Source organism: Triturus cristatus, chromosome 6, assembly GCF_964204655.1.
Source record: "Triturus cristatus chromosome 6, aTriCri1.1, whole genome shotgun sequence".
NCBI lineage: Eukaryota > Metazoa > Chordata > Amphibia > Caudata > Salamandridae > Triturus > Triturus cristatus.
In genome coordinates, this window is record NC_140589.1 from 913774611 (window position 1) to 913801127 (window position 26517).

At 47.0% G+C, this 26517-nt stretch overlaps 1 protein-coding gene across 1 annotated transcript in view; it reads right to left on the reverse strand.

Moving 5' to 3' along the window:
* Nucleotides 1-26517, reverse strand: part of RAB32 (RAB32, member RAS oncogene family) — a 138885-nt gene that overhangs the window by 16624 nt on the left and 95744 nt on the right. The window contains exon 2 of the mRNA XM_085611587.1: nucleotides 3997-4277. Within this exon, the coding sequence (XP_085467713.1) occupies nucleotides 3997-4277 (281 nt within the window). The remainder of the gene's footprint in view (nucleotides 1-3996; nucleotides 4278-26517) is intronic.

Genomic DNA, 26517 nt, shown 5'->3' on the forward strand with positions numbered 1-26517 from the left:
AAAACTGATCCTTGGTATGGTTCTCAATTTCACAACAAGTGAGCAGAGCACAGGATTTTTAAACTTATTAACACTATTTATTGTGAGCACAAATAAGTTAATAGCAACAAGTTATTTATCTGTGTAGTGACTCTTGTACGATGCAGGTCAGAACACTTTCAGAAGGTCACAGGACAGGCCACGGTAACTAGGGTAACTGGGGTCCACCGTGGTAGTTGGGGCCCTTTACTCTTGCTGTCCTGGGGTCAAGCCTACTATGAGCTCTATGCAACAGAGCGAAGTACTACACTTTAAGCGCTTGACTCTCTGTATTAGCGCAGGTCATGCAGTCTCAACGCGCCCTCCAGCAAACCAATAAATTAGGTCAAGGCCAAGTCTGAATTTTATGGAAAAAAAGTATTTATTACATGCAACAGTTCAAATCTATCACAATAAAATAATAAATACAATCCATTGCATAGCCACTTTTAGCTCTTTGAGCTTGTTCACCCAAGTCTGTCCCGTCTAGACCCACTTCCTGGTTCTGAAGTGTCTATGTCATATGAGAGGCAACTGTCCCATATTTCCGACCCCCCCCCACCTTTAGGCTTCAGTTCACAAAGGTCGCAGCAAATGCCTGCAAGTGTCTTACACTGTTTTCACGTGTGGTGCATTGCGCCTCAGTCTCCAAATCTTAGTGAGACCCTGTTCGATGTGTCTTACTCAACTGGTAACAAAAACAACAATCCCCTTCTATTTTCACATGGATGTTCTGGTGATTTCAACACTGGGATGGGAGTGCTGCAGCCTGGCATCGGGCAGTGTACCTTCTAGCGGGGATATTCTCTGGTGCTAGAGGACCCCTTCAGCAGGAGTGAGCGGTCCTCCTCAGCAGGCAGGTCCAGCAGTCAACAGCAGGTAATCAGCTGCCAGGCTACTTGGGCTTGGTGGTACACACAGGGGCACGGACTACAGCCCTGAAGTCAAGGAGGCCTCCCTGCCTTGGCAGAATGGGAGGTCGACGCAAATTCATTTGGTTCCTTAGGCGACGACCAAGATGAAACACTTGGGTGGTGATGGAGCAAGGTTTCGTAGTAAAAGAGAATTGTTTGGATGTAATCCTCTCAAATAACGTGTAACTCTATAATCAACCTGTTTTGTAAATACTAATATCGCATTACACACATTATACTGTATCTAGGGGAAGCTTTCCTATGTGTATTACTAACAAGTAACCCGAGTGTCCTAAAAGGGCTGCCAAAAAAGCAGGATTTTACTGCGCATGCGTCTACTGCATCTACGTATTATGACGTTCTCTATGCTTCGAGGGAAAACTTTGCAGCTGCGCAATAGCTTCTAAAATGGTCGCTTGAAATTCACATGTTTAATGCGAATGCTATTGTTTAAACTAAACCTTATAAGTTTTACTAAATGCTAATGTGAAAGATTTATATAAGGAAATGAGATTAGAGTAGTGGTAAGTGGTATACAGTGAATTCATTTACTTCATATTCTAACATGCCTTTTTCAGATTTTATTATTAGTTCATATTTGGGCATCCCTACCTCACCTGATCTGTGCGCAAGCGCACTCAAACCTGCCCGGAACTGTGATGACAAAGTTGAAACTCAGCCAAGGTCGTACTGGCAAGAATCTCTTGGGAACTTAACCCATCGACCCGGGCAGAGTAAAGAAAATTGTACAAAATATATACAATGTATTGATCATAATGTGAAATGCGGGTGGGAATAAAGCTTGGGAAAGTAAATTAAGGGGCGGGAACATTGAACAATGAACCTAAAGTGAATTATTACATTTAGTATGGTGTGATGACCTCTTCCCCTTGCCTTGCTCAATCAGAAGTAGGGGTTTTGACGATATTGAAACATTTGGGGTTGGACATACACGTAGAATAGTATAACTAAGGTAGTTTAGTTAGTTAGAAGTCAGTGAGGCGGAGACACAGACACAGCCACAGACCCTACGTCTACTGCAGATGCCAGAGACCCTGCTCGAGAGACCAAGATACTGATTGAAGAAGCCAAACATCTAGAAGGGGAGTCACAGAAGAAAGATCGAGGCGAGTAGTGCCAGAGCGGGGTGTGATGCTGGCGTTGCACTAAGAGGAGGTCACCTTCCCGGCCCTGAACCTGTCTTGATCCTTCGTCTCCCGTCTGTGCTGGAAAACTTCACCAGACTCCTAGGCCAGGGGTTTGGTCCTCACACTATCCTAGGTAACTATAATTCTGTGTAGTATGTCCTTGTACTGCTCTCGGTCTTCTACCTCTTCAGGTACGGTCATCATGATATTTTAAATTGAGACTTATATTGAACCCGACTTGATTTCTTCCTGGAGGAAAACGGTGTAACATGTATTTGATCTTTGTCTCACAAAATTATTTGATTAGATAAAGTCTTAAAACTCTGAGTCTGTGGTTATTTGGAAAATAAAGCTTTAATGTAATGTTCTACTTAATATAACTCAGCAACAAGATTCATTGACCAGAGGAAATTTATTATCAAGGATATCGAGTTGGTAAGAATTTGGTAAAGGTAAACCATCTCGCAGGTAAATCAAAATTGACCCCAGCGGTACTACTAGCTGTTTGTATGAATGTTTATGGTCCCAGGTAAGTATATTGTGTGTGAGTAACACAGGCTGGTAAACCCGCAGGATCAGTGGTGATCTGGCCATCTAACAGTGATGGCCACCAATTGAGGTTAATGGGTACTGCCCCCAACAATGTCCCCGAGTGACGGCCCACAGCGTAAAGGGAAATAGCCTTTGTAACAATGCAGCAGATCCACAGCGAAGTCAGTCCTGATGGACATTCTGCCTCACATTTTGCACACCAGGATCCTCATCTCTGCATCCTGCCTCACTCCTACGCATCTCTCTCACAGGCCACACTGATCTTGGCAGGCAGACAGGCTGGTGCTCCAGGTTCAAGGCAAGTGTTCCAGGCATCCTGGGCAATGTCCCCCTGCCCAGCTGTAGAGAACAGCAGACCTTGATCTCTATTCCTGGAAGCAGCAGCAAAAGATTCAAGTCGTGGTGATCTTGTCAGAGCTCTGAACAACAAGTGGGTTTTCAGCTTCCACTTTTATACAGTCTCTTCAGACACAAATGTGATTTAGTGCCTGACCCCTTCGAAATTCGTATAGTGGGCTTCAGACTCTTTGAAGAGCCCACTCCTCAGCTCTCTTCTTGGTCTAATGGTCTGTCTGTTCTATCCGGGGCGACACAAGAGTTGATGGAACCAGAACTCAGGTCATGAAAGAAGCAAAAGTTTATATCTGGGTGTCAGCCTCCAGTGACATATGCCTCTCAAAGGCTCAATGGATTAAGCCTCCAAGTTGTATGATTCTGTGGTCCTGTAGTGTGTACACTATCAGTCCTAACATCTACCATAAACACTGTGCTGACGCCTCCCTGCCCAGCATCCTTCCTGAATCATAATATGCCTTTGATGCTCACAGGAGTTGCTCTGCTACCCTTCCAGTGTTGCTCTCTTCCCAGCCTCAGTAACAACAGCAATCCATATCTACGGTCAGAGTCTGCAGTCCATAAGTCCATTTCAGAGCTTTCTATGACCTGGGCTTCCCAAAATCAAACACACAGGACTCTGTATTAAGTACTCTCACAGACACACATGCATGCTGTCTCTAGCACACATGACGACATGTAAACGCTCCACAACAATACATTCCTTCCATGCAGGCAAAGCGAGTTGCAAATACAGCTGTGGAAATTCACCTGAGTGGGCCGGTAGGCTCCACTCCTATTACACAGAATACAACCATCCAGTCTACTGTTCACTAAACGGGTATGCACTGTTAGGACTTTTCCGTCCCAACCGCGCACTAAATAGCCACAGACATGTTTAAATACTGACACTGATGTGTACACTAGGGATCGAGCATATCCCAACAAGAAAATTAATTTGTATTGAGAAGGGTATTATGGCCCAGGAAGAATGAGACATTCTTAAAAAATAATCATTCAGGTGTTCCTACCTTTGCAGACGTTTCAAACCATCCAACAAAGCCATTGTCTTTGCAGAAGCTGTCCATCTGTGCTGGGCTCTGGTAGTGGGTCTCTTTGGTTTGGTCACACTTGTTGGCAAGAAGCACTGCTGGAATGGGGCATCCATTCGAAAGGTGGACCTTGCTGTCCAGATCTTGCTTCCACTTCATGATGGCTTCGAATGTGGACCCTCTGGTCACGTCAAAAACGACAAAGGCGCCTACTGCTTCTTTGTAGTACACTCGTGTCATATTGCCAAACCTTTCCTGCCCTGGAGGATAGAAAAATAAAACATCTGTCTGAAAAACTACTTTCAATAATATGATGGCTCTGAATATTAAGTAACATAATTTATTCTGATCAACCGTTTCTTCTAAGAATAAGGAGAACTGTAATTACATGTGATCCTCCGCTCATCCAAGGAGCTGTTTTCCTTTACGTTAATGAGCCTTTATATGCTCAAAGATGCTTTTTCTCATTCTTATAACATTATATGTATTTCGAAGTACTGTAATCACCCTTTCTATACAGTGCCTTGAAGCACTAGAGACCAGGTCCATGTTATCGGAATCCCTCTAAATAAACAAGTTCAACAACATTAGATCTGGCCAATTTGAGGAGCTATATAGGAAAGTATATATACCATTTTTTTAAGGATATTATTTTGAATTTTTAAAAGAGAACAAAGATATACGATACATCATGCAATTAGACGACAAAATACAAGTCGGGGGCAAAAAAAAAAAAAAAAAAAAAAAAAGGCAGAACACTTTCACCCAGACATTATTGAAAAATCAGTATAACATTTCACCTCACAATGGTCATGCACATGAAAGTTATATTTCTACAGAACCCTCCTCCGGGTCAGAAGAGGACATAATGTGGATATCAGGTGTGCATAGAACCATGGACATCATACTTGTATACTTGTTGTTGGCGCTTTATGTGAGTGGTAAAAGGACACCATGTGGGGACAAACTTAGCCACCCAGTCCAGAATGATGGTGGTCAATTTTTCCATTGCGTATATGGACCATACCTTTCCCCACCACATATTTAAGGAAGGAGGAAGTGGTTGCTTCCACAGCTGTGCTACGCAAAGTAGGACTACTTGAAGAAAGTGGGAGAGCAGGTGGGCTTGAGGTGTTGATGTAGGGAAAAGCCTGTCAGCCCCAGAGTCGCCCAAAAGAATTGTTAATGGTTCAAGTGGAAGATGAACGTTGGCCATGGTCTGTATTATATGTCGCAACTCAACCTAGAACGTCTAGATCACTGAGCATGACCACCATGTGTTTAGGAAGGTGTCCCTCTCCCCGCACTCCTTCCAGCACAAGTCCGAACCCTGAAAATCTTGGCTAGTGTGAGATACCAAAAGACCAAAATTACATATGTGTTTTCCTTATAGCGGACACAGATCGAAGGCCAGGGTCATGACTCCAATCTAATTAAAAAAATTCTTTATTAGAGGATGTAAAATAGAGCAAAAATCTGGAAAGAATACTTGAATGATACATATCAAAGCAATAGAGCAATTAATCTTAAAGAGAAACACAAACTGAACAAAAGGTAAAATGACTTGGCATTTATAAAATATCCTGAAATACTGAAGGAAAAAACAAAACTGCATACGAACCTAATAGCATTTTGTGAGTTTTTTAATTGAGGAGAGGAGGGAGGGGAAGGGGAAAGCAATCTATACCAAAAGTCCAACAAGCATTTACAATGCAATGGTCTCGGCATTGGTAAAGTTAGAGCTATTGGCATTGCTCATGACATAATTTTTGTTTATGTTTTTGTTTTTAAAACATTTAAAGAAACGTCATTGTCATGAGCAATGCCAATAGCTCTAACTTTAACAATGCCGAGACCGTTGCATTGTAAATGCTTGTTATCAATAAGCCTGGGTTACCATGCAGAAACTCTTGTAACATGTTAAGCGTATCATCATTTTTGAGCAGCCTTTTTACTGCTTTTCTCATTTTGCAAACGTAGTTGCTCTGACTTGTACCCAAATCTAACAGACACTGCCTAGCTATACGTACATTCCCCTCTTTAGTTAGCAAAAATTAAAAAAAGTTTAAGCCAACTTCCATTTAAAGTGCTGGGGCCTCTGAATGTTGTTTTGAGACTGACGCACTGGGCAGGCCTAAGACTTGGCAAAGTACCCTTTATCCATACCATATATTTTAAAATCGGAGGCTTTACCCAGTATTATTCCTGCATTACCGTAATTCAGAATGGGATTTATCTTAGAAGAATAGTCTTAAAAATGGAACAACCATTTGCCTGCATAGTGTTGGTTAAATCGGAAAAGACCATAACGGGATATTTTTTCTTGATTCAAAGCAGCGGACTGCTACCTATTAGCCAACTGCAAACTGTAAGACTAAAATATTCCTCTACCACCATCTAAAATGTGAATGACACTTTCTTCAAGCACTTACTGATGGCAGCTGACCAAAACCAACTAATGGCTGAGGTGGGTTGACTCAAAGCCCTCAAGGGTGATTGCCTAGCTGTTTTTCATTACACACACTGTTTCCAGACCCTGACTTTGCTATCATAATCTAATGCCTTCTGGGTATTGTAGTTGTTTTACTTCAATTGAACTAATTGGACTAACACCTGAAAGGATTGGTTTGATGCGGAACAATTCAGGACTGGAGACAGACTCCGCATGGACTTGGAGAGAAATTATGCCACAAGTCTGTGTTTGGCGTCGGTGAGGAACACAAGCAACCAGACCTAAACATGGTGGTGGGCAGAGATGCAGCTTCATATTGCCTAGAATAAAATGCTTTACTCCTTTCCCACATTGTTTCAGGAGTCCACCTCGTTTTGGTCAGGTGAAGCAGCTGACCAGCACAGCCAAAAACATGTTTCAACACCACAACGCACACGGCTGGCTTAGGATCAAATCACAAACATTTTCGGGGAGTCCGCCTACCTAGGAGTAATTTGTTAATGAGATTAAAAGTGTGAGGAATTTTGGTGGGTGGGCTTTGTGACTACGACTCTCGACTCCAGGTGCGGAATTCAGAGACAACTGACAGACTGCTGTTCGCGCACATACGCTTACCACCAGTATGACGCAATTCATTTGAAATATTGTCTCTTTTGAAAGATAGCATCTCCTGGTTTACAGGTTTTATTATTAATACAAAGCAGAGGACCATGAAAAACCTGCAAGCAGCAGCGTCTGTCATTGAACAGATAAGCGCTGCAGGGGAGTGACCTGCCGTTTGAAGAACCGTAGTGAACGACACCCTTGAACACTTCGGGGCTTGGTGGGGAGGGGTAAGTCGCAAGGAAGCACACCAGAGTGAGAAAGAAAGCTACGCGGGGGGCACGGATTGCACGCGTGGGGCGTTGAAATGCAACATGGAGGATTCAGGCGGAAAGGATACCTCTGAACCTAGGACATGTACTGGACAAACAAACATAACACCAAGCTGGCCCATGCCATCATTGTAGCTTTTTACCAGCTCTGGTTTCAGTCCCATACTTTTAATGTGAAAAACGAAACTACGAGTATCCGAGTGCTTCGGTGCTTAATGTAGAAACAGCCCCACACGGGTTCCCTCGTGATATGGGGCTGAACCCCCCTATAAAACAGACCGGAACGAATTAAGCGATGGCATTAGCCTATAGTAAGCCGAGATTCTTAAACACCTCCATAAAGTCTTCTCGGATTGAAATCAGATTAAGAAGGCACATTGCATACAAAATACCGTCCTCTGCGACAGTTCGGTGTTGCTACCATAAGTGAGCACTTTGCGAGAGCAGTTGCGTGTAAAGTAAGAGAAAGGAATGGAATTCGCCTGCTTTTCCCCGCATATTGACCTGCTCCCGACCACTCACCTGACAAGCGGCCCGCTCCGCTCCAGACCCCCGCAGCCGAGCTCCCATGGGTGCTTCTCGCCGCGCGCCGTCCCTGCACGCGCACTGCTAATGCCGAGCACCTGCTTCCTCCCTTCTACCTGGCCACCGGCCAGCGAACCCCGGGGAAAACAAAGGCCACATACCAAGTGTATTTGCGTAAAAGGACAACAATCAACTAGGGCGGGGCGTGTAGTGGAGAAAGTACACAGATCTCTGCGTGTGCCTAGACGGAGAGCGGGCAGGTAAACAACAAACTCGTTGTTCCGAATCACTACAGCCGAGTAAACATTTCCAGGCTCCTGACTTGCATTGTATTTAAATTGAGCAACGATAGTGGTTGTTCCAAATCTCTACTTATTTTAACTATCGCCTAGACGAGTCAAGCACAAACCACCAGGAAGTAAAACAAGTAAAGAGGAACAAGCCGAGGGCACCGGAAGACACCACCGCCTTTCTCCGAGGCAGAGCAGAAATGCCTCGGAGAAACGCAGCGTCCTTTTCGGATTCGGGGGCGTGTTTTGCTGTTATCTCCTCCAGCCATTGGCTGGAGGAGATAATTAGACTTTCTGCAAAAAACACGCCCCCCAAACCGAAAAGGACGGGGCCTGATTGGAGTGACGGGACCTCTTCTCCAATGGCTGGCCAGCATTGAAGAGGCCAGCCAATGGAGAACAGGGGAGAAGAGGGGCGGGTTCAAGCCCCTCTTCTCCAAAACATTAAATCTCTCGACTTCCGGTTCTGCCTTCGGCAGACCGGATGGTCCCGAGACCTAAAAAGGAGGTAAAATAAAAAGAAGAAAAGAACAGCAAAAAATATCTTGAGGATAATACCCGAGAGATATACAGGGGGTGATGTGAAGGAGAAATTGGAAGTGAAATTGAGTATAGTTCATAGAGGTCTGGAAACTTCAACAATTCTAATGTTAATGGTTGAAGAGTTGGATAAATAGGATGTCAAAGGCAACCAAAGCAAATCTCTCCTAATGGCTGCCTGTATTGTGGGTGAATGGGCGATATCCGAACTATGATTCCACCATGTGAGAAAGGAAATATTGTTAACGTTTTTCCAATTAGAGGTAATGACTTTAAAGGCCACCGCCAGAAATTATTCCATCTAAAGAAGAACGGAGTTGTGCAACCAAGATAGAAGAAGAAACATCGGGGAGCCCAGGCCATCCTCCAAAACCGGTTTGTTCAACATTGCTCTCACTACTCTCGGGGACTTGCTCCACCACACGAAATTCAGCATTTTCATGGGGACATGTTTACAAAGCAAGGGGGGGGCTAGCTGCAGAGTCTGGAGTACATATAACAAGCAGGGCATAAAGTTCATTTTCAAACTATTAAATCTGCCCAGCCACGAGATCTCTAGTTTACCCTAATAAGGCCGGGTTCTGCTACCGAACTTTTAACGAGGAACCCTAGGTCGATGTCTCTTTCTACCTGCTGAGAAGTGTAAAGGGGAGAAACAACTCAATTTAAGCAATTCAACTTCCAGTAGTAACCTTGGCTCAAATGATCATGGACTCCAACTTCAGTTTAGAGGGTTTATTACAAAGCCAAAAACCACTGAATATACAAGCACCCCAAGACGAGGTTGTAAAAATAAATGGGAACTAAATACAAATCCAAACCTACGAATGAGTCTACTCCGATGAATCATGAAGAGGATAAAAAGCTCTAAAAATAAGAAGCACGCAAGAACTGGTCCAACATTTAAGTCAGACTTCATCTGCGGCAGAAAAGTGAAAAGCATTAGACTAACCCTACTCTATCTCTAAGGTGACATCCCTACTATGCATTTCCCAGACAAAGTCAGTTAAAGGTGTCAGCTCGTAAAGACTTCCTAAGAAGTACATTCACAATGTAAATCGGGTAGCCAAATCTACAGAGCTCGTTCTAAGATACTCTTCCCAGATCAATCTTTTAACCCCTTCTCCTAACTCATCCTGTCTCCTTCGGTCTCTTCTCCCTTGGGGCACTTTCCCTAATACAGAATACAAAGATGTAAAACACACCCACAGATCACCTCGTGCTAACGGACACCTCTCCTAGGTAGTTTTCAACCGTCTTCTCCAAGTGTAGTCCGATGACCTAGGTTCCCAGGCCTCCTCAGCGAGAAAGAACACCGGCTCCCAATTATTTACCCATTTACTTTGTTTCACTTCTCCTCCATGCCTAACTCCTAAAACAAAAGGTGTTAGTTCTAACTAACAAAGGCAGCTTCTTCCACCTGCAACTGAAACGTGAGAATGGAACATCCTTGCATACACATGAAATTTGTTGACTACCTCTAAATGCGAGAGCTTACCAGGGAAATTAAATTTCCAGGCCTACACAATTCGGCCAACATAAGAATATACGAATAGGCCTTTCATAGCACAACGTGAACATTTCATTTAGGCCTTTACACATCAGTGTTTACACACGTTAATAGTACTTCTTGTTGCAAACATCTACTATTATTACATGTTAAGCATAACTCATTTCTTCGTGCAATTGACATCATGGTACACATTTAAATCAGAAATGCATTTCATTACACATAAGCTTTCCGTTAGGCAACTGCAATATACTAAATGTTACAGTTCCAAATATAAACCCCATTTCATTTCTCTTTTGCATGGCACAAAATACTTTTCCATACATTCACTTGCACATGTTTGTTACTACAATACAATTCTAATTACCAAAATTAATACAACACAAGATTATATGTGGATGAGGACTATCCATGATGCATAATTTATGCAGTGAGAGTCTGTCAACCTGGTCTCCTTTTTCAGAATATGTTCAGTAGAAATAAGCAGTTTTTTGGCAGCTGGTTTCATTAAGAGGTGTTCAAGTTTGCCCTGAAGCGGCCGCAAATCTTACAGAGTTCTGTGGGAGCTCCCTTCTCTGTGCTACTGCCTCACGTATTTGAGTCTCTAGCTCCTGTTCGCAAAGTTTGTTCGCCCTTTCAAAGGCAGTTGTATAGGAGATAAGTTCTGCTCAGAAAACGGCTTTCATAGCATCCCAGAGAGCTGCAGGTGAAACATTGCAGTGTAGTTTTCAGTAAAGTAGGGATCAATAGATTCTTTGATACGATTGCAGAGAGCCGGATCTCTAAGCGATACATTATTGAGGATCCATGGCCGAGGGTAAGCGCACTGTGGGCTGCCAAGCAAAGCATCAACTACACAGGTGTATGGTCGGAAATGGTCTTGTCGATTTTGGTGTCGACTAGACCGGACAATAAAGACCGGGAACTAAAGAAGTTATCAATCTTCGAGTATGTCCTCTGGACATTGGAATAGAACGTGTAGTCCCTCTCTCGTGGGTAAGGGTGTTGCCAGATGTCAGTCAGAGTCAAGTCCAATATGCCTTGGGTAAGAGCGGGCTGAGAACGGTCTAAGCAGGGGTCTAGGGGAACATGAAAGTCACGTCCAAGTACTATTTTGCCTCTATGGAAGTAAGATCTTCTGAAAAAGGTCAGTATAGAACTCATACTCTCCATTGGGACCATATATTGCAGATATAGACTGTTGAGTGGAACCAAATGTACCTCGTATGCCTATCTGCCATACCTCATGATCCCTGTAGGTTCTGTCCAAGGTAAAGGGAGGTCGGGACGGTGCAGAATAGCTACTCCCCGGGTCTTTCACGTGTAGCATGAGTGGAACTATGTGGGGTAGCAGTATAAGCGAAGGCATTTATCTTCTGCGCAGAAATGTGTCTCTTGTAAGACAGTCACGTTCATCTCCTTAAAAGGTAACTATTGTGTCAGAGCACTACATTTGAGTGGGGTGTTAAGGCCCTGTATGTCAAAGGATACAACGTGGAGGGTGATCAAGAGATCCAAGTGTTGAAATCCCTAGTGTGTCTTGAATAAAACGGTATGGGTGTGGTTCCCGCCCCCGACATATCACAGTATGAATATATGTGTCAGCAACAATATACAGTTAACAAAATATATAACTGTGAAAAACAAAGAGAGGAGAGAAGAGGTAAAGAGGCCAGCAGGGCATCTGTCAACAACCAAATAACAGTTAAATCATAAAAACAAAGATTACAATAAATAGAAAAGACTCACGAAAAGACCATCATAGCCACCAAAGGAGAAGGTGCGAGCTCATGGTTAGTCCCATGTGGGCCCCTGACAGAAATGGAATCAGAACAAGGATGAAGAATCAGGTATTGGCTGGAAAAGAGGAATAGTACCCCCACTCCCCATACAGATCCCAAAGAATCAGAGGAGTCCAACAACATCCCCACGGGAGAAGCAAGGCGGTCAAGATGGTGTATCATCATCTGACAAGGGAGGGCGCTGATCCCCAGTGACCCGCAGCTTTCATTTCCATACCTTACGCTTGGACTGGTGTGGGGGCTGAAAGCACCAGCCACCTCCCCCCCAATCAATGAGGGCAAGGTCCTGTCGTTCAGAAGACTGGTCTTCATCAGGCAGGGGGCCCAGGGCCTCACAAATTAATGAGGCATGCAAGCAACTCTTATCTTGTCTGGTGAGTGAAATTAGGGTGGAGTGGAAAGCCCCAGCAATGTGGAATTTTGTTGCTTTGTAAATGGGGAGCAACATCTCTAAAGTCCTTATGGCAAGCTAGTGTATGGGCTGAGTTATCCCGGTGCAGTGATATGGAGTCATGTTGGGCTCCTGTTGCCGTGCTGCTCCCATAATTTGTTCCTTTTGGTGGAAGTAGTGCGCTTGCGTCAAAGTATCTGGAGTTAGATTTTTTTGTATTTTGAAGGCGGAATACACATGGTGGGTACGATCGGACAGAACCAGGGACTCATCTGGAAGTTGCAACAGGTGTGCAAAAAGGGCCTGGACATGTGACTCAAGATCAGCTGGTGATATGGCGGTAGCTAGGCCTCTAATGCTAATATTACTGTGTCAAGAACGATTCTCCAAATCGTCCATCTTATTCTGCAATGTTAGTTGCCCCCTCTCTAACTTTTCGATTCGGGCCATCCTGTCAACATTATCAAGGGTATGTTCTGACACCGTTGTTTCCACCGCGGTCAAGCGAGTGTCAATCTGGCACAATGATGGATCAATATCAGATATGGCTCTTGTGCAATCTTAACGAGGGATGTGATATCTTTGCGGAACTCAGCAAGGAGTAGTGCGAGGTTTTAGTTGTTGGAGCTTGCAAATATGAACCTTCGTTCTCCGGCATGGGCTGGGACTGAGAGTCACTGTCTGCCACTCGGAGGGAGTCAGGCTTTTGGAGCATGTCGCAAATGGAGGCGGAACGCTGAGTTTTACCCTTACGTGCCATGATGAGGCCGGTAGAACAAAGAATCCTCCAACCTGTGTCGTACAGCAAGACTAAGTATCTCCACCGACAAGTTAGCAATGCCCCAGCAACGTCCAGGGAAAGAGCATGGAAGAAACTAAGCCTTGGTAGCAGCCCGGGGAAAGAATAATCATTTGAATGCTCTCATCAATTCCCAGTGATTTGAAGGGTGTCACACATAAAAAGCATCAGTGCTTGGTTTCTGCTATATATTATGCTGCTCTCTTTTGCAGGAGTGTAGTTAAAAAAGTCAGACAAGTAGAACAAATAGGCCTTGGGAAGCACAGTTAAGTTAAAGATTGCATTTCCAAAAGGTTAGCAATCAATCAGTTGTGTCTATTTGTAGGAGAGTGGCATCGACTGCATAGTTGCCCCCAACTTTTTGCTTATGTTTTGACTGTTTTATGACACTAGCCAGGCTGTGGCCCTGCTATCCAGGACCCCAGCCTGTCTGATTCTTCTCTAAACTGATGTGAGTACCCTAGGTACCTTCCAATTGGATACTGAGGACACCCTATCAGCCCCCTGTAGTCTGGGTAAGGTGGTGCTTGCACTCCTTACAGGGATATAGGTATCCTGTATCCCACTTGATACAACACATATATCCTCATAGGTCACCCCTAAAGCAGGCCTTGTAATCCTACAACGCAGGGTGCTGAGATGTGTGAGGGGGGACCTCTACCTGAGTAGGGCCCCTCTGCAACCTTCGTAAAATCATTGCTGGGTTGTTTGTAGTGTAGCCATACCATATACTCTTAACCGCATTATAAGTATATCGCGATATCGTGATAACTTGACAATGGCTACACAGAACCATATCGTGTTTGGTGTCAAACATGTAGGAATCATACCCCCAATCCAGCCATGGGACTGAGGGCATGATTCCCCCCTGCTAGAGGGGAGATATGGGAAAAGCGGCAGAATTTAGACACCAATTTAAAAGTGCACACGAAGTACAAAATGGATGCTACCCGCCACCCACATGACTCTGGCTGCCTGTTGCTGGGCAGAACTCCAGCCACGGCAGTTGGACAATAGGGATCTTGTTGCAGGGAGGTGCTCCCACCTCCCCAGACAGACTATGTGGATTGGAACTGGGTGGGTGCACCATAGGATGTCTTTCAGACTTGCACATAGGCTTCTCCAGTGCCTACATTCTGCATACACCGCCTGGAACTGGTTCAGGGGCATCCTGTCCCCTGCCCTGGTGGGAAACACACAAAGGGGAGAGGGTGTAGCCACCCTTTTCCCGCCTGACCTCTCATTGGTGGGCTCTGATCTGGACACTCCCCTAATCTTTGGATAAAGGTGAATACAGGGTCCCCAGAGCCTCAGATTATTCTTGAACTTCACAGACTTGAACTTCGACTTACTGCCGCGCAGCTGACTGAAGAAATCTCCCTTGGGTTAAAGGAGTTACTTCCCTGCTTGGCAGGCACCTGAAACACTGCAAGTGACCCGGTTGGAACCTCGCTGCTCCTACGGACATCGACAACTCTTTCCTACCTTGAGGTGGGTTTCCAAGCATCCCAGAGGCCAGTGAGTGTGCACAGCAAAGCCCAGCACCGTGGACCCCGTGGGTGCCGATTTCCAATACCCCAGGACACCGGCCACCTCTTGCACAGCACCCGACCCCGACGAGTGGGGAAGTTGTGCTTTGGCCCATTATTGAGCCAACCTCTCAGCATCATCTGTGCCAAAGGTCGACGCCCTAGCCCGCTCCGGCGACCTGTGGGCGCATCTTTAGGCACGCCAAATTGCTGCCTTCCGCGGTCCCTTGTCTCTGGGCCCTAGCGGAGGTCAATCTTCGATTCCAAGAGTTCCCCTGGTTGCTCCAGGCCTGCCCTTCAATCTCCTCGCTGGACACCTCGCTCAGACCTTGTGGGTCTGCACCAGTAGCAGTTTTGTGTTTCTTGCGTGGGTTGCGGTTGCCAAGGCTTAGTGGATCCAATCCGGACACTAACACCGCAGCGACCCTTATCCTTCGTGGGACAGACGCCCTCCAAAAGCTGGCCTTCCTTGACGCCTCCTGGACCCCGTGGCTGACGATCCAAGCTACACCTCTTCCACCTGGAAGCACCCGACATTGAAGGGCTCCTTCTCTTGAGCCCCCTGGTCACTGTGCCGTGACCCAGACTCTGTCCCCTCTGCTTTCAGGTCCTTCTCTTCAAGATCTACATTTTCATTCTTCACGTCATCGACAACGCTTCTTGCTAGCAGCAGTTCTTCATGTTTTGCCATTGAAAATCAGCCCGCGACCCGACATGGAAAACGACCTATGCATCCGGCTTCCCTGGGGCAGGTAACAGTGGTACCTCGGTACTCTCGTGGGTGTGGGCCCTTCAAAAGCTTAACTCTAAAGTATTGAACTTGAACTCCTGCTAGAAGTGTTTTTAATCTTGTAAAATTCAACCGCGACATTCTCCATAGGCTTTAATAGAGATCCCGACAGTAGCTTTAGCCACTGCACACGTCTCCCGTGGGTCCCCTTCTTCACTACCTTGGGTGGTTTCACAAGGGGCCAGCGACCCTAAATGCCCTAGGCATTGTCTGTAGCATTGTCGTGGTTCTTATACCAATTTTTTGATCTATGGTTTGGTCCCCCTCAGTGCTATTTATTGTAACTATCAACGCTTGTTTGAATTGTATCTTCACCTCTAGCCTCATAAAGAGACTAGTGGGGTTATTCCTAGAATAAATACATATATTTTATATATATACCTGTGTGGACTAGTCTTTCATTTGGTTATTCTGTTGTAAATTGGCTGCGATTGGATTAGCATTAGCAGGAATCCATCTGGTATTTAGAGGCTATCTTGTCAATTTTGTGGAATCCATTTTGTATTTCTGGCAGCCACTTTGTTTACCCTTGTGCTCTGTTTAAAGGACTGGCTATACTTAGACTCTGCTACTCTGCACATGTGCAGAAGAATCTAACTGTCCATACACCTGTTTTTAACCTGTAGCTGTCAGGTTGTTTCTACCAGAGTCAGCAACTGCTAACTCCTCCTTTACTGTTGACTGTGCATTTCTGTATGACCATCTATGTATGTAAATTTCCTATGTGCTTGTACCGCCCTCTTCTTTGAGCCCCTGTGTGGGTATAAAAGACCCATGGTTCTTCTACTCTGTGTGCTACTTCACTCAGTACCAAAGAGTGCTGTTTGAATGTAGTTCCACCTCATGAGGTTTATTAAACTCTGTATTTTCTATTCAAGTTTCTGTGCCAACTTCTTCCTATTGGTCTGAGGACTCTGTGCAGAGAAGGGCGAACCCCTTGCACTGGTAGGCCTAGCTGAGGTCACCATCAACAATTCAAGAGGTTATCTATGGTAAAACAATAAGCTTAACACTCCTTCAACACTTAGCCTGAAGGCTGCTCTCCACAGCTACCACTAGGATAGCTTTCTTTAAAGGTTGTCTTTAACCTATCACCATAAGAGTGGAATTGGACTGGTACAAGGTGTCCCCTATAACTAGAGGACAGCATATGCCAGGCCAACTTCTCACACTATGGTTTACACCGAATCACACAAATACGGTGTAGGAGAGTAGGGTCTGCTATCCTATGGTCACCCCAAATTTTTGCTTTTTGCTTCACTAGTTTTTGACATATTGAGGCTGTGGGCCTGCTAATCAGACCCCCAGCCTGCTGTTCTCTCTACTAAATTGACACTATGCACCATAGGTGCATAACCCATTGGAATTGGATCACCCTGTGAGCCCCTGTACCAGTGTATACTAGGTACCCAGGGCATTGGTGTATCTAAGGCCTGCCAGGGGCTGAAGCATGTATTATGCCACCCCAGGCCTGGCCTAACAAATTTGACACCACTGGCTGATCACTCAGCTGGGGTAAGTTGGTGTAACCACCTCTTACTTAGGTGTAGTATACCTATACCTAACCTTAAATGGGACACATGTTAACCTATAAGTCACTCCTATGGCAGGCCTTAACAATCCTGAAGGCAGAGTGCTTGGTTCCATGTGAGATGGTGCTCTGGCATGAGCTGAGCCTGTCTGCAGTGGTCGGAGCAACTTCCTTCAACTGTTTCCAGATATCGTCATACCATAAACTCTAAAGTGCATTATGAACCTCGCGGTTAAATGCTATCTTTGGTTTGGCTTTATCAAAACATGTCGAGTAAGGTGTCATACGAATTGGAATACTAACCCCTCGCCAATTCTGGCGACGGGGTTAGCATTCCACCCTTCTAGAGGGACACGACATGTACAGTACCTGAAACCCGGGTAAAATCAGACATAGCCTCAGCTCCACAAAAAGGATGCTGCCACCACAGACACAAGTCTGCCCTCCTGCTGCTGGGAGTCCTTCCAGCTTGGGAGACGTGGACAAAGGGTTTCCTGCCAGGGGAGGTGCGAGCACCACCCCAGACAGGATTTTGTGTATTGGTCAGGTAGGGCTTGAAAGGAAACAGACATGCCTGAGGCTCACAAGGAGCCTCGGTGCATATGCCAGTTCAAACCGGTCCTGGGGCACACCAGCCCCGGACCTGGGTCGAGCTGGACAAAGGATTGGGGGTGTAACCACCTCCCTTCCTGGTCCCACCCTTAGGGAGGGACCTAGCAGGTAGTCCGGCCCCTAGAATCCGCTTAAAGGTAGGAGCTGTGTCCTAAGACTTCAGACATCCTGGAATCAACTTACTACAAAGAAGAAGACGGGAACTTCGACGCTCTGCTGCACAGAGGACAGAAGGAAATCTCCCCTATGGTCAGGGAGTGACCATCTTGCTAACGCAAGCACCAACCAGCTACTCGACGTCTGCTTTGCCGCCGCCCCCTGCCGGAGCCGGAGCCCAGAGCCCGACAAGACCTGGACCTCCAGACCTCTCACAGCCCGATCCACAGTCCCTGCAAAGAAGGAACCCGTGGAGGCACCGAGACACGTGGAGCCAGCCATCTTGAAAGACCGACGACAAGCTGCAAGCGCGACAACAGAGGCTCCTTCCAAGTTGTGCTTTGGGTCCTGAGAAGCCCAACACCCGAGCAGCATCTGCACCAAAGGTGAGCCCTCCAGCATCTCCACGATCTGCGTGGGGCCCCTCTGCACTTTGCATCTCGACGCGCCTGCCCGGTCCCTGGCCCGTTGGCTAGTGGCCATTTTGGCGACCTAACTTGAAAACTACGACGCTGGTCTGGTTGCTCCAGACTGGCCCCTGCTGCCCTCCAAAGGAGCAGCCCCTCTGACCTTGCTGGTCAGAACCATCAGCTTACTTCTCTTTCCACGACTCCTGCCTTTGCCAAGGCTTGTTTGCCTCTTTCGAGTCGCCGACACCGCCGACAGCGAGAGCCTGCGTGGGACAGCTCGTGAACCGACTCCTGGACGTCGTCGACCTTCAGGGACCACGTGGCTGCGGAGACAAGCTACACCTCATCACCTGTTTGCACCCGACAACGCCTGGTACCTACCTGGTGCCACGCCGGTCACTGGCTAGTGACTGTGAACACCGTCCCCTCTGCTTTCAGGTCTTCTACAACTCCGATCCACTCTTGGATCCACCGCATCTCTTCTGGACCGACCGCCTGCAGCATTTTTGTCATCAGGCTCCATTGAATCGATAGAAGAAACCAGACGCACTTCGAGACCTATGCACCCGCTTCCTGTGGGTGAGGTAAAGCTGGCACTCCGGTGCCCAAGTGTAGAGAAACATCTCTAGTGTCTGTGTTTTGAATCTTAAATTCGTAGTCCATCCAGAAGACCCTTCTAGCAGTAACTTTTGAACTTTTACGCACCCATTGAAAACCTATGGGAGCACGCGTGTAACTTTCCTCACTGCACACGCGACCCGTGGACCTCCTGGTCACTAACTGAAGTTAGCTCCTTGTAGGCCCAGCGATTCTAGAGGCCCTAGGCCTTTTCCCTTTCCTGTTCCTGGTACTTATACCACTATTTTAGTATATGGTTTGATCGGCCACCAGGGCCTATCCATATAAAGTGCAACTTCTGTATATTATAACACTGTCTTGTTTAACGATTTGTGCTCCTGTGCTCATAAAGAGTCTAGGGGATATTTTGAGAAATAAATACATATATATTTTGAATATATATCTGTGTGGTGTCCTTTCATTGGTATAAAGGGGGGTTACATATGGTAAAACAGCTTGCTTAACACGCTTTAACGAGTTTAGCCTCAAAGACTGCTTAGCCTACGCTACCACTAGGGCAGCTAGTCCGAAAAGGTTGACTTACAACCACACCATAAGGGTTGCTTGGCATGGTACAAGGTGGTCACTTTAACTAGTGAACAGCATATACCAGGCCAACTTCTCACATTGGTGAGCAGCGGTTGGATTTGAGCTTGCTGTGTTTTACCTCTGTAATCTCTTTGTTACCAATTGAAAGATCATACAGGTACCTTTAGGTACATATAAAACAAGATAGATATACTTAAGTTCTACTGAACTTAGTTGTTGTAGAGCAAAGGGAGTAGCACACCCTGACTACAACTACTAGATAGGTTTAGTAGGAAAACCCAAGTGTAGGTAGTTGCAACACATCCACCCACACTTAAGAGCAATGGCTGGGGCAGAGGGGTGCAATGTACCCATCTCTGTTGACAGTGACCCCCAGAGGGCACCATCCATCTTTGCTACCCTAAACCAAAATGAGCTCAGGCAGTTGGCAAATATCAGGGGCCTTAAACAGCCCAAGAACCCTACCTCTGCTGAACTCAGAGAGCTCTTACAGGCTGATGAAGATCAGAAAGCTCTCAAGAAAGCCTCCCAGTTAGGCCCCTTAGGGACTGGAACAGGAGGCCCCCCTTCTGAAGATGCTACTGAGGTACCCCTTTCCAATAGTCAACCCTTAGATGAGAATCATACTACAGAGGATGAAAGTGATAAGGGTACTGATACAGATGGTAGTGGGGATGAAGGGAGAACTAGCCCAGTGCCAAGTGTTATACGTGGCCCAGCTAACCTAAGGCTACTGGGGACTGACAATGGGATCATCCCATTGGATCTCCCTAGTGGACTTAACCAGGGGTTTGGGAGGCAAAGGAATCACTCAGGTGAATCTAATGCTTCTCATACCTCTAGAGGCTCTCAAGGTCGACCCAGAAGGGGGATGACCAGCCCTCAGAGGAGGGAGCATGAGGCCAGAATGAAGGAAGCTTAGCTGAGAATCAGGAGACAGGAGCTAGAAGTAGCTCTGATGGAAGAGAAACTGAGTAAGGCTAGGCAACCTAGAGAGAGTGGGTCTATACCCACTGGTGGCAGCATTGTCCCTAAGGACAAAGATAGGGTCTTTGACAATAGGAACCTGTCCAAGGTTGTGCCCCCCTACAAAAGTGGGGATGATATCCACAAGTGGATGACTGCTCTTGAGAGAGCCTGCAAAGTGCAGCAGGTTCCTGAAGACCAGTGGGCAGCAATCTTATGGCTCTCCTTTGAAGGAAGTGGCAGAGATAGACTCCTCACTGTTAGGGAGGAGGATGTCAGAAACTACAGAGCCCTGAAGAGTGTCCTAGTTGATGGGTTAGGCTTAACCACTGAACAGTACAGGTTAATGTTCAGAGTCACCCAGAAGACACAGACTCAGGACTGGTCTGAATACATTGAATGTGCCACTAAGGCTTTGGAGGGTTGGTTGCTGGGAAGTAAGGTATCTGATTATACAGGATTGTACAATTTGATGATGAGAGAACAGATTTTAAATAACTGTCAGAACCAGCAACTGCATCAACACTTGGTTGACTCAGATCTGACCTCTCCCCAAGAATTGGGAAAGAAGGCAGACAAATGGGTCAGAACCAGGGTTAAGCAAAAGAACCAGAACCAGGGCCAAGGGGGTGATCAGAAGAAAACAGACCAAAAGGGTGGAGATCAGAAATCTAAAGACCAGAAGTCTTCAACAGGGCCCCAAACTAGTACTAACGAGGGTGGGTCCCAACCTAAAGGGAAGAAGAAAGAAGGTCCAAAGAAACCCTGGTGCAAATCTTGCAAGAATACAACTCACTGGACTAGTGATTGTAAAAAGGGTGGAGCCCCCAACACTGTTGCCCCTAAGGCACCTGCTCCCAGTACTACTGTTAGCAGTGTTGGTCCCCAGACAAAGGGTGTAGTGGGAATCACTATGGGAACTGAAGGAGATTCTGACTTAGACAGAACCCTGACACAGGCAGTCTTGATCTGTGATGGGGACATGGATTTGTCCCCGACTGTGATCCCCAGTAACCTGGGCAAGTACAGACAGACTCCTTTAATAAATGAAAAAGTGGCTCAAACCTACAGGGACACATGTGCCAGTGTCACTATGGTGACACCAGGCTTTGTGGACCCTGGACAGTACATACCAGGTGAGAATTACCTGGTGACCAATGCCAGCAATGCCACTACTTCACATAGTGTGGCAGTTGTTAACTTCTCATGGGGAGGGGTAACTGGCCTCAAAAGGGTTGTGGTTAGTGCAGACCTCCCAGTAGAATGTTTGTTGGGCAATGACCTAGAGAGTTCTCTATGGTCAGAAGTGGAGTACAGGACACATGCAGAGATGTTAGGTATATCACCACATGTCCTTGCTGTGACCAGGTCACAGGCCAAAAAGTGCCTTACTGAACCACAGGTCTTGGATCCTGGAACAATGGACCAAGCACCTACCAAGAAGAAGAACAGGAGGGTGAAGGCTGTGCCTTCCCCCCTGCCTCCAAGTGATGATCAGCCTTCCCAGGAAGATGATCTAGAGAACCCTGAAGGAACTGTCCCTGAAGAGCTTGAACCTGATCAGGTTGAGTTTCTGGGGACAGGGGGACCTTCCAGGGCTGACTTGGGGCAGGCTCAGTTATCCTGTCCATCTCTTGAACCCCTCAGACAGCTGGCTGCTGCTGAGGCTGCTGGGAATGCTCAAGGTATCCATAAAGTGTATTGGGATGATGGGCTCCTTTATTCAGAGGCTAGAGACCCAAAACCTGGTGCAACCAGGAGGTTGGTTATACCTTTGCAATTTAGGGGCTTCCTTCTTACTTTGGCCCATGATATTCCTCTAGCAGGACACTTAGGCCAGAACAAGACTTGGGACAGGCTTGTCCCTCACTTTCACTGGCCTCACATGAATGAAGATACCAAGGAGTTTTGTCGCTCCTGTGTAACCTGCCAAGCCAGTGGCAAATCAGGTGGCACAACAAAGGCCCCCCTAATACCACTACCTGTGGTGGGGGTTCCCTTTGAAAGAGTGGGAATAGATATAGTGGGTCCCATGGATCCTCCCACTGCATCTGGGCACAGATTTATACTGGTGGTAGTGGATCATGCCACCAGGTATCCAGAGGCAATTCCCCTTAGGACCACTACAGCTCCTGTTGTGGCCAGGGCCCTGCTAGGAGTATTCTCAAGAGTGGGGTTTCCTAAGGAAGTGGTTTCTGACAGAGGTACCAACTTCATGTCAGGATACTTGACAGCTATGTGGAAGGAATGTGGTGTCAACTACAAGTTCACCACTCCTTATCACCCACAATGCAATGGGCTTGTTGAGAGATTCAATAAGACACTAAAGGGTATGATCAAAGGATTACCTGAAAAGCTCAGGCGAAGATGGGACATCCTTCTACCCTGCCTTCTGTTTGCTTACAGAGAGGTCCCACAAAAAGGAGTTGGCTACAGCCCCTTTGAATTGTTGTTTGGGCACCCTGTGAGAGGCCCACTATGTTTGGTGAAGGAAGGATGGGAGTTACCTCTCAAAAAGCCTAAACAAGACATAATGGACTATGTACTTGGTCTCCGCTCCAGGATGGCTGAGTATATGGAGAAGGCATCCAAAAACCTTGAGGCAAGCCAGGCCTTACAGAAAGCTTGGCATGACCAAAAGGCTGTCTTGGTTGAGTTTCAGCCAGGACAGAAGGTATGGGTGTTGGAGCCAGTGGCCCCAGCAACACTCCAAGACAAATGGTCTGGACCCCATACAATCCTGGAAAAGAAGGGAGAGGTTACCTACTTGGTGGACCTAGGAACTCCCAGGAGTCCCCACAGGGTACTCCATGTTAACAGGTTAAAGGCATATGTTGACAGGGCAGACATGGGCTTGCTCATGGCTACAGATGAGGGACAGGAGGAAGAGAGTGACCCTCTCCCAGACTTGTTGTCTCAGAACCCTGAAGATGGCTCAGTTGAAGGAGTGACCCTTGGAGGCAACCTCACTGATCATCAGCAGATTGAATGTAGACAGGTTCTACAATCATTTCAGCATATGTTTTCATTGATACCTAGTCAAACTGACTGGTGTACCCATGTGGTGGACACTGGTGACAGTCTGCCTGTAAAGAACAAACTTTACAGACAACCTGACCACGTCAGGGACTGTATAAAGGCTGAGGTACACAAAATGCTGGAACTGGATGTCATTGAGCCCTCAGAGAGCCCCTGGGCTAGCCCAGTGGTTCTAGTCCCCAAACCTCACACCAAAGATGGCAAGAGAGAGATGAGGTTCTGTGTGGATTACAGAGGACTCAATGCTGTCACTAGGACAGATGCACATCCTATTCCAAGGGCAGATGAGCTCATAGATAAACTGGCTTCTGCTAAGTTTTTGAGCACATTTGATTTGACAGCTGGCTATTGGCAAATCAGGTTAGCTGAGGAGTCCAAGGCCAAAACAGCATTCTCAACCCCAGGTGGGCATTATCAATTTTTGGTGATGCCCTTTGGTCTGAAGAATGCACCTGCCACCTTCCAAAGGCTGGTGAATCAAGTCCTTACTGGGTTGGATGACTTTTGTGCAGCATATCTTGATGACATTGCTGTCTTTAGCTCCACCTGGGAGGATCACCTGATCCACCAGAAGAAGGTACTTGAGGCTCTGCAAAAGGCAGGCCTCACTATCAAGGCTACTAAGTGCCAGATAGGGCAGAGTAAGGTTGTGTATTTGGGCCACCTTGTAGGTGGAGGCCAAGTTCAACCACTGGAGAGTAAGATACAATCCATCAAGGACTGGTCTCCTCCAACCACCCAGACTCAAGTTCGAGCTTTCATGGGCTTGACTGGGTACTACAGGAAGTTTGTTAAGAACTATGGGTCCATTGTGACTCCTCTTAATGATCTGACATCCAAGAAGATGCCCAAAAAGGTTCAGTGGACAGTAAGCTGTCAAAAGGCATTTGATGACCTGAAGAAGGCCATGTGCTCTGTACCTATCCTGAAAAGTCCTGACTACTCCAAAGAGTTTATTGTCCAAACAGATGCTTCTGAGTTGGGTGTGTGAGCTGTGCTGTCACAACTTAATGTAGATGGTCAAGACCAACCCATTGCTTTCATTAGCAGAAGGTTGACCCCCAGAGAGAAGAATTGGTCAGCTATTGAGAGGGAGGCCTTTGATGTGGTGTGGGCCCTGAAGAAGCGGAGGCCATACTTATTTGGCACTCACTTCAAGATTCAGACCGACCATAAGCCCCTCTTGTGGCTAAATCAGATGAAGGGTGAAAACCCCAAACTGCTTAGGTGGTCCATTTCCCTACAGGGGATGAACTTTACAGTGGAGCACCGGCCAGGTACAGACCATGGGAATGCAGATGGTCTCTCCAGGTACTTCCACTTAGGACATGAAGACGAGACTGGTCAAGGCTAGTTTAATGTCCCTGCGTTTGGGGGGGGGGGGTTGTGTAGGAGAGTAGGGTCCGCTATCCTATGGTCACCCCAAATTTTTGCTTTTTGCTTCACTGGTTTTTGACATATTGAGGCTGTGGGCCTGCTAATCAGACCCCCAGCCTGCTGTTCTCTCTACTAAATTGACACTATGCACCATAGGTGCATAACCCATTGGAATTGGATCACCCTGTGAGCCCCTGTACCAGTGTACACTAGGTACCCAGGGCATTGGTGTATCTAAGGCCTGCCAGGGGCTGAAGCATGTATTATGCCACCCCAGGCCTGGCCTAACAAATTTGACACAACTGGCTGATCACTCAGCTGGGGTAAGTTGGTGTAACCACCTCTTACTTAGGTGTAGTATACCTATACCTAACCTTAAATGGGAGACATGTTAACCTATAAGACACTCCTATGGCAGGCCTTAACAATCCTGAAGGCAGAGTGCTTGGTTCCATGTGAGATGGTGCTCTGGCATGAGCTGAGCCTGTCTGCAGTGGTCGGAGCAACTTCCTTCTACCGTTTCCAGATATCGTCATACCATAAACTCTTAAGTGCATTATGAACCTCGCGGTTAAATGCTATCTTTGGTTTGGCTTTATCAAAACATGTCGAGTAAGGTGTCATACGAATTGGAATGCTAACCCCTCGCCAATTCTGGAGACGGGGTTAGCATTCCACCCTTCTAGAGGGACACGACATGTACAGTACCTGAAACCCGGGTAAAATCAGACATAGCCTCAGCTCCACAAAAAGGATGCTGCCAGCACAGACACAAGTCTGCCCTAATGCTGCTGGGAGTCCCTCCTGCTGCTGGGAGTCCTTCCAGCTTGGGAGACGTGGACAAAGGGTTTCCTGCCAGGGGAGGTGCGAGCACCACCCCAGACAGGATTTTGTGTATTGGTCAGGTAGGGCTTGAAAGGAAACAGACATGCCTGAGGCTCACAAGGAGCCTCGGTGCATATGCCAGTTCAAACCGGTCCTGGGGCACACCAGCCCCGGACCTGGGGCGAGCTGGACAAAGGATTGGGGGTGTAACCAATCCCCTTCCTGGTCCCACCCTTAGGGAGGGACCTAGCAGGTAGTCCGGCCCCTAGAATCCGCTTAAAGGTAGGAGCTGTGTCCTAAGACTTCAGACATCCTGGAATCAACTTACTACAAAGAAGAAGACGGGAACTTCGACGCTCTGCTGCACAGTGGACAGAAGGAAATCTCCCCTATGGTCATGGAGTGACCATCTTGCTAACGCAAGCACCAACCAGCTACTCGACGTCTGCTTTGCCGCCGCCCCCTGCCGGAGCCCGAGCCCAGAGCCCGACAAGACCTGGACCTCCAGACCTCTCACAGCCCGATCCACAGTCCCTGCAAAGAAGGAACCCGTGGAGGCACCGAGACACGTGGAGCCAGACATCTTGAAAGACCGACGACAAGCTGCAAGCGCGACAACAGAGGCTCCCTCCAAGTTGTGCTTTGGGTCCTGAGAAGCCCAACACCCGAGCAGCATCTGCACCAAAGGTGAGCCCTCCAGCATCTCCACGATCTGCGTGGGGCCCCTCTGCACTTTGCATCTCGACGCGCCTGCCCGGTCCCTGGCCCGTTGACTAGTGGCCATTTTGGCGACCTAACTTCAAAACTACGACGCTGGTCTGGTTGCTCCAGACTGGCCCCTGCTGCCCTCCAAAGGAGCAGCCCCTCTGACCTTGCTGGTCAGAACCATCAGCTTACTTCTCTTTCCACGACTT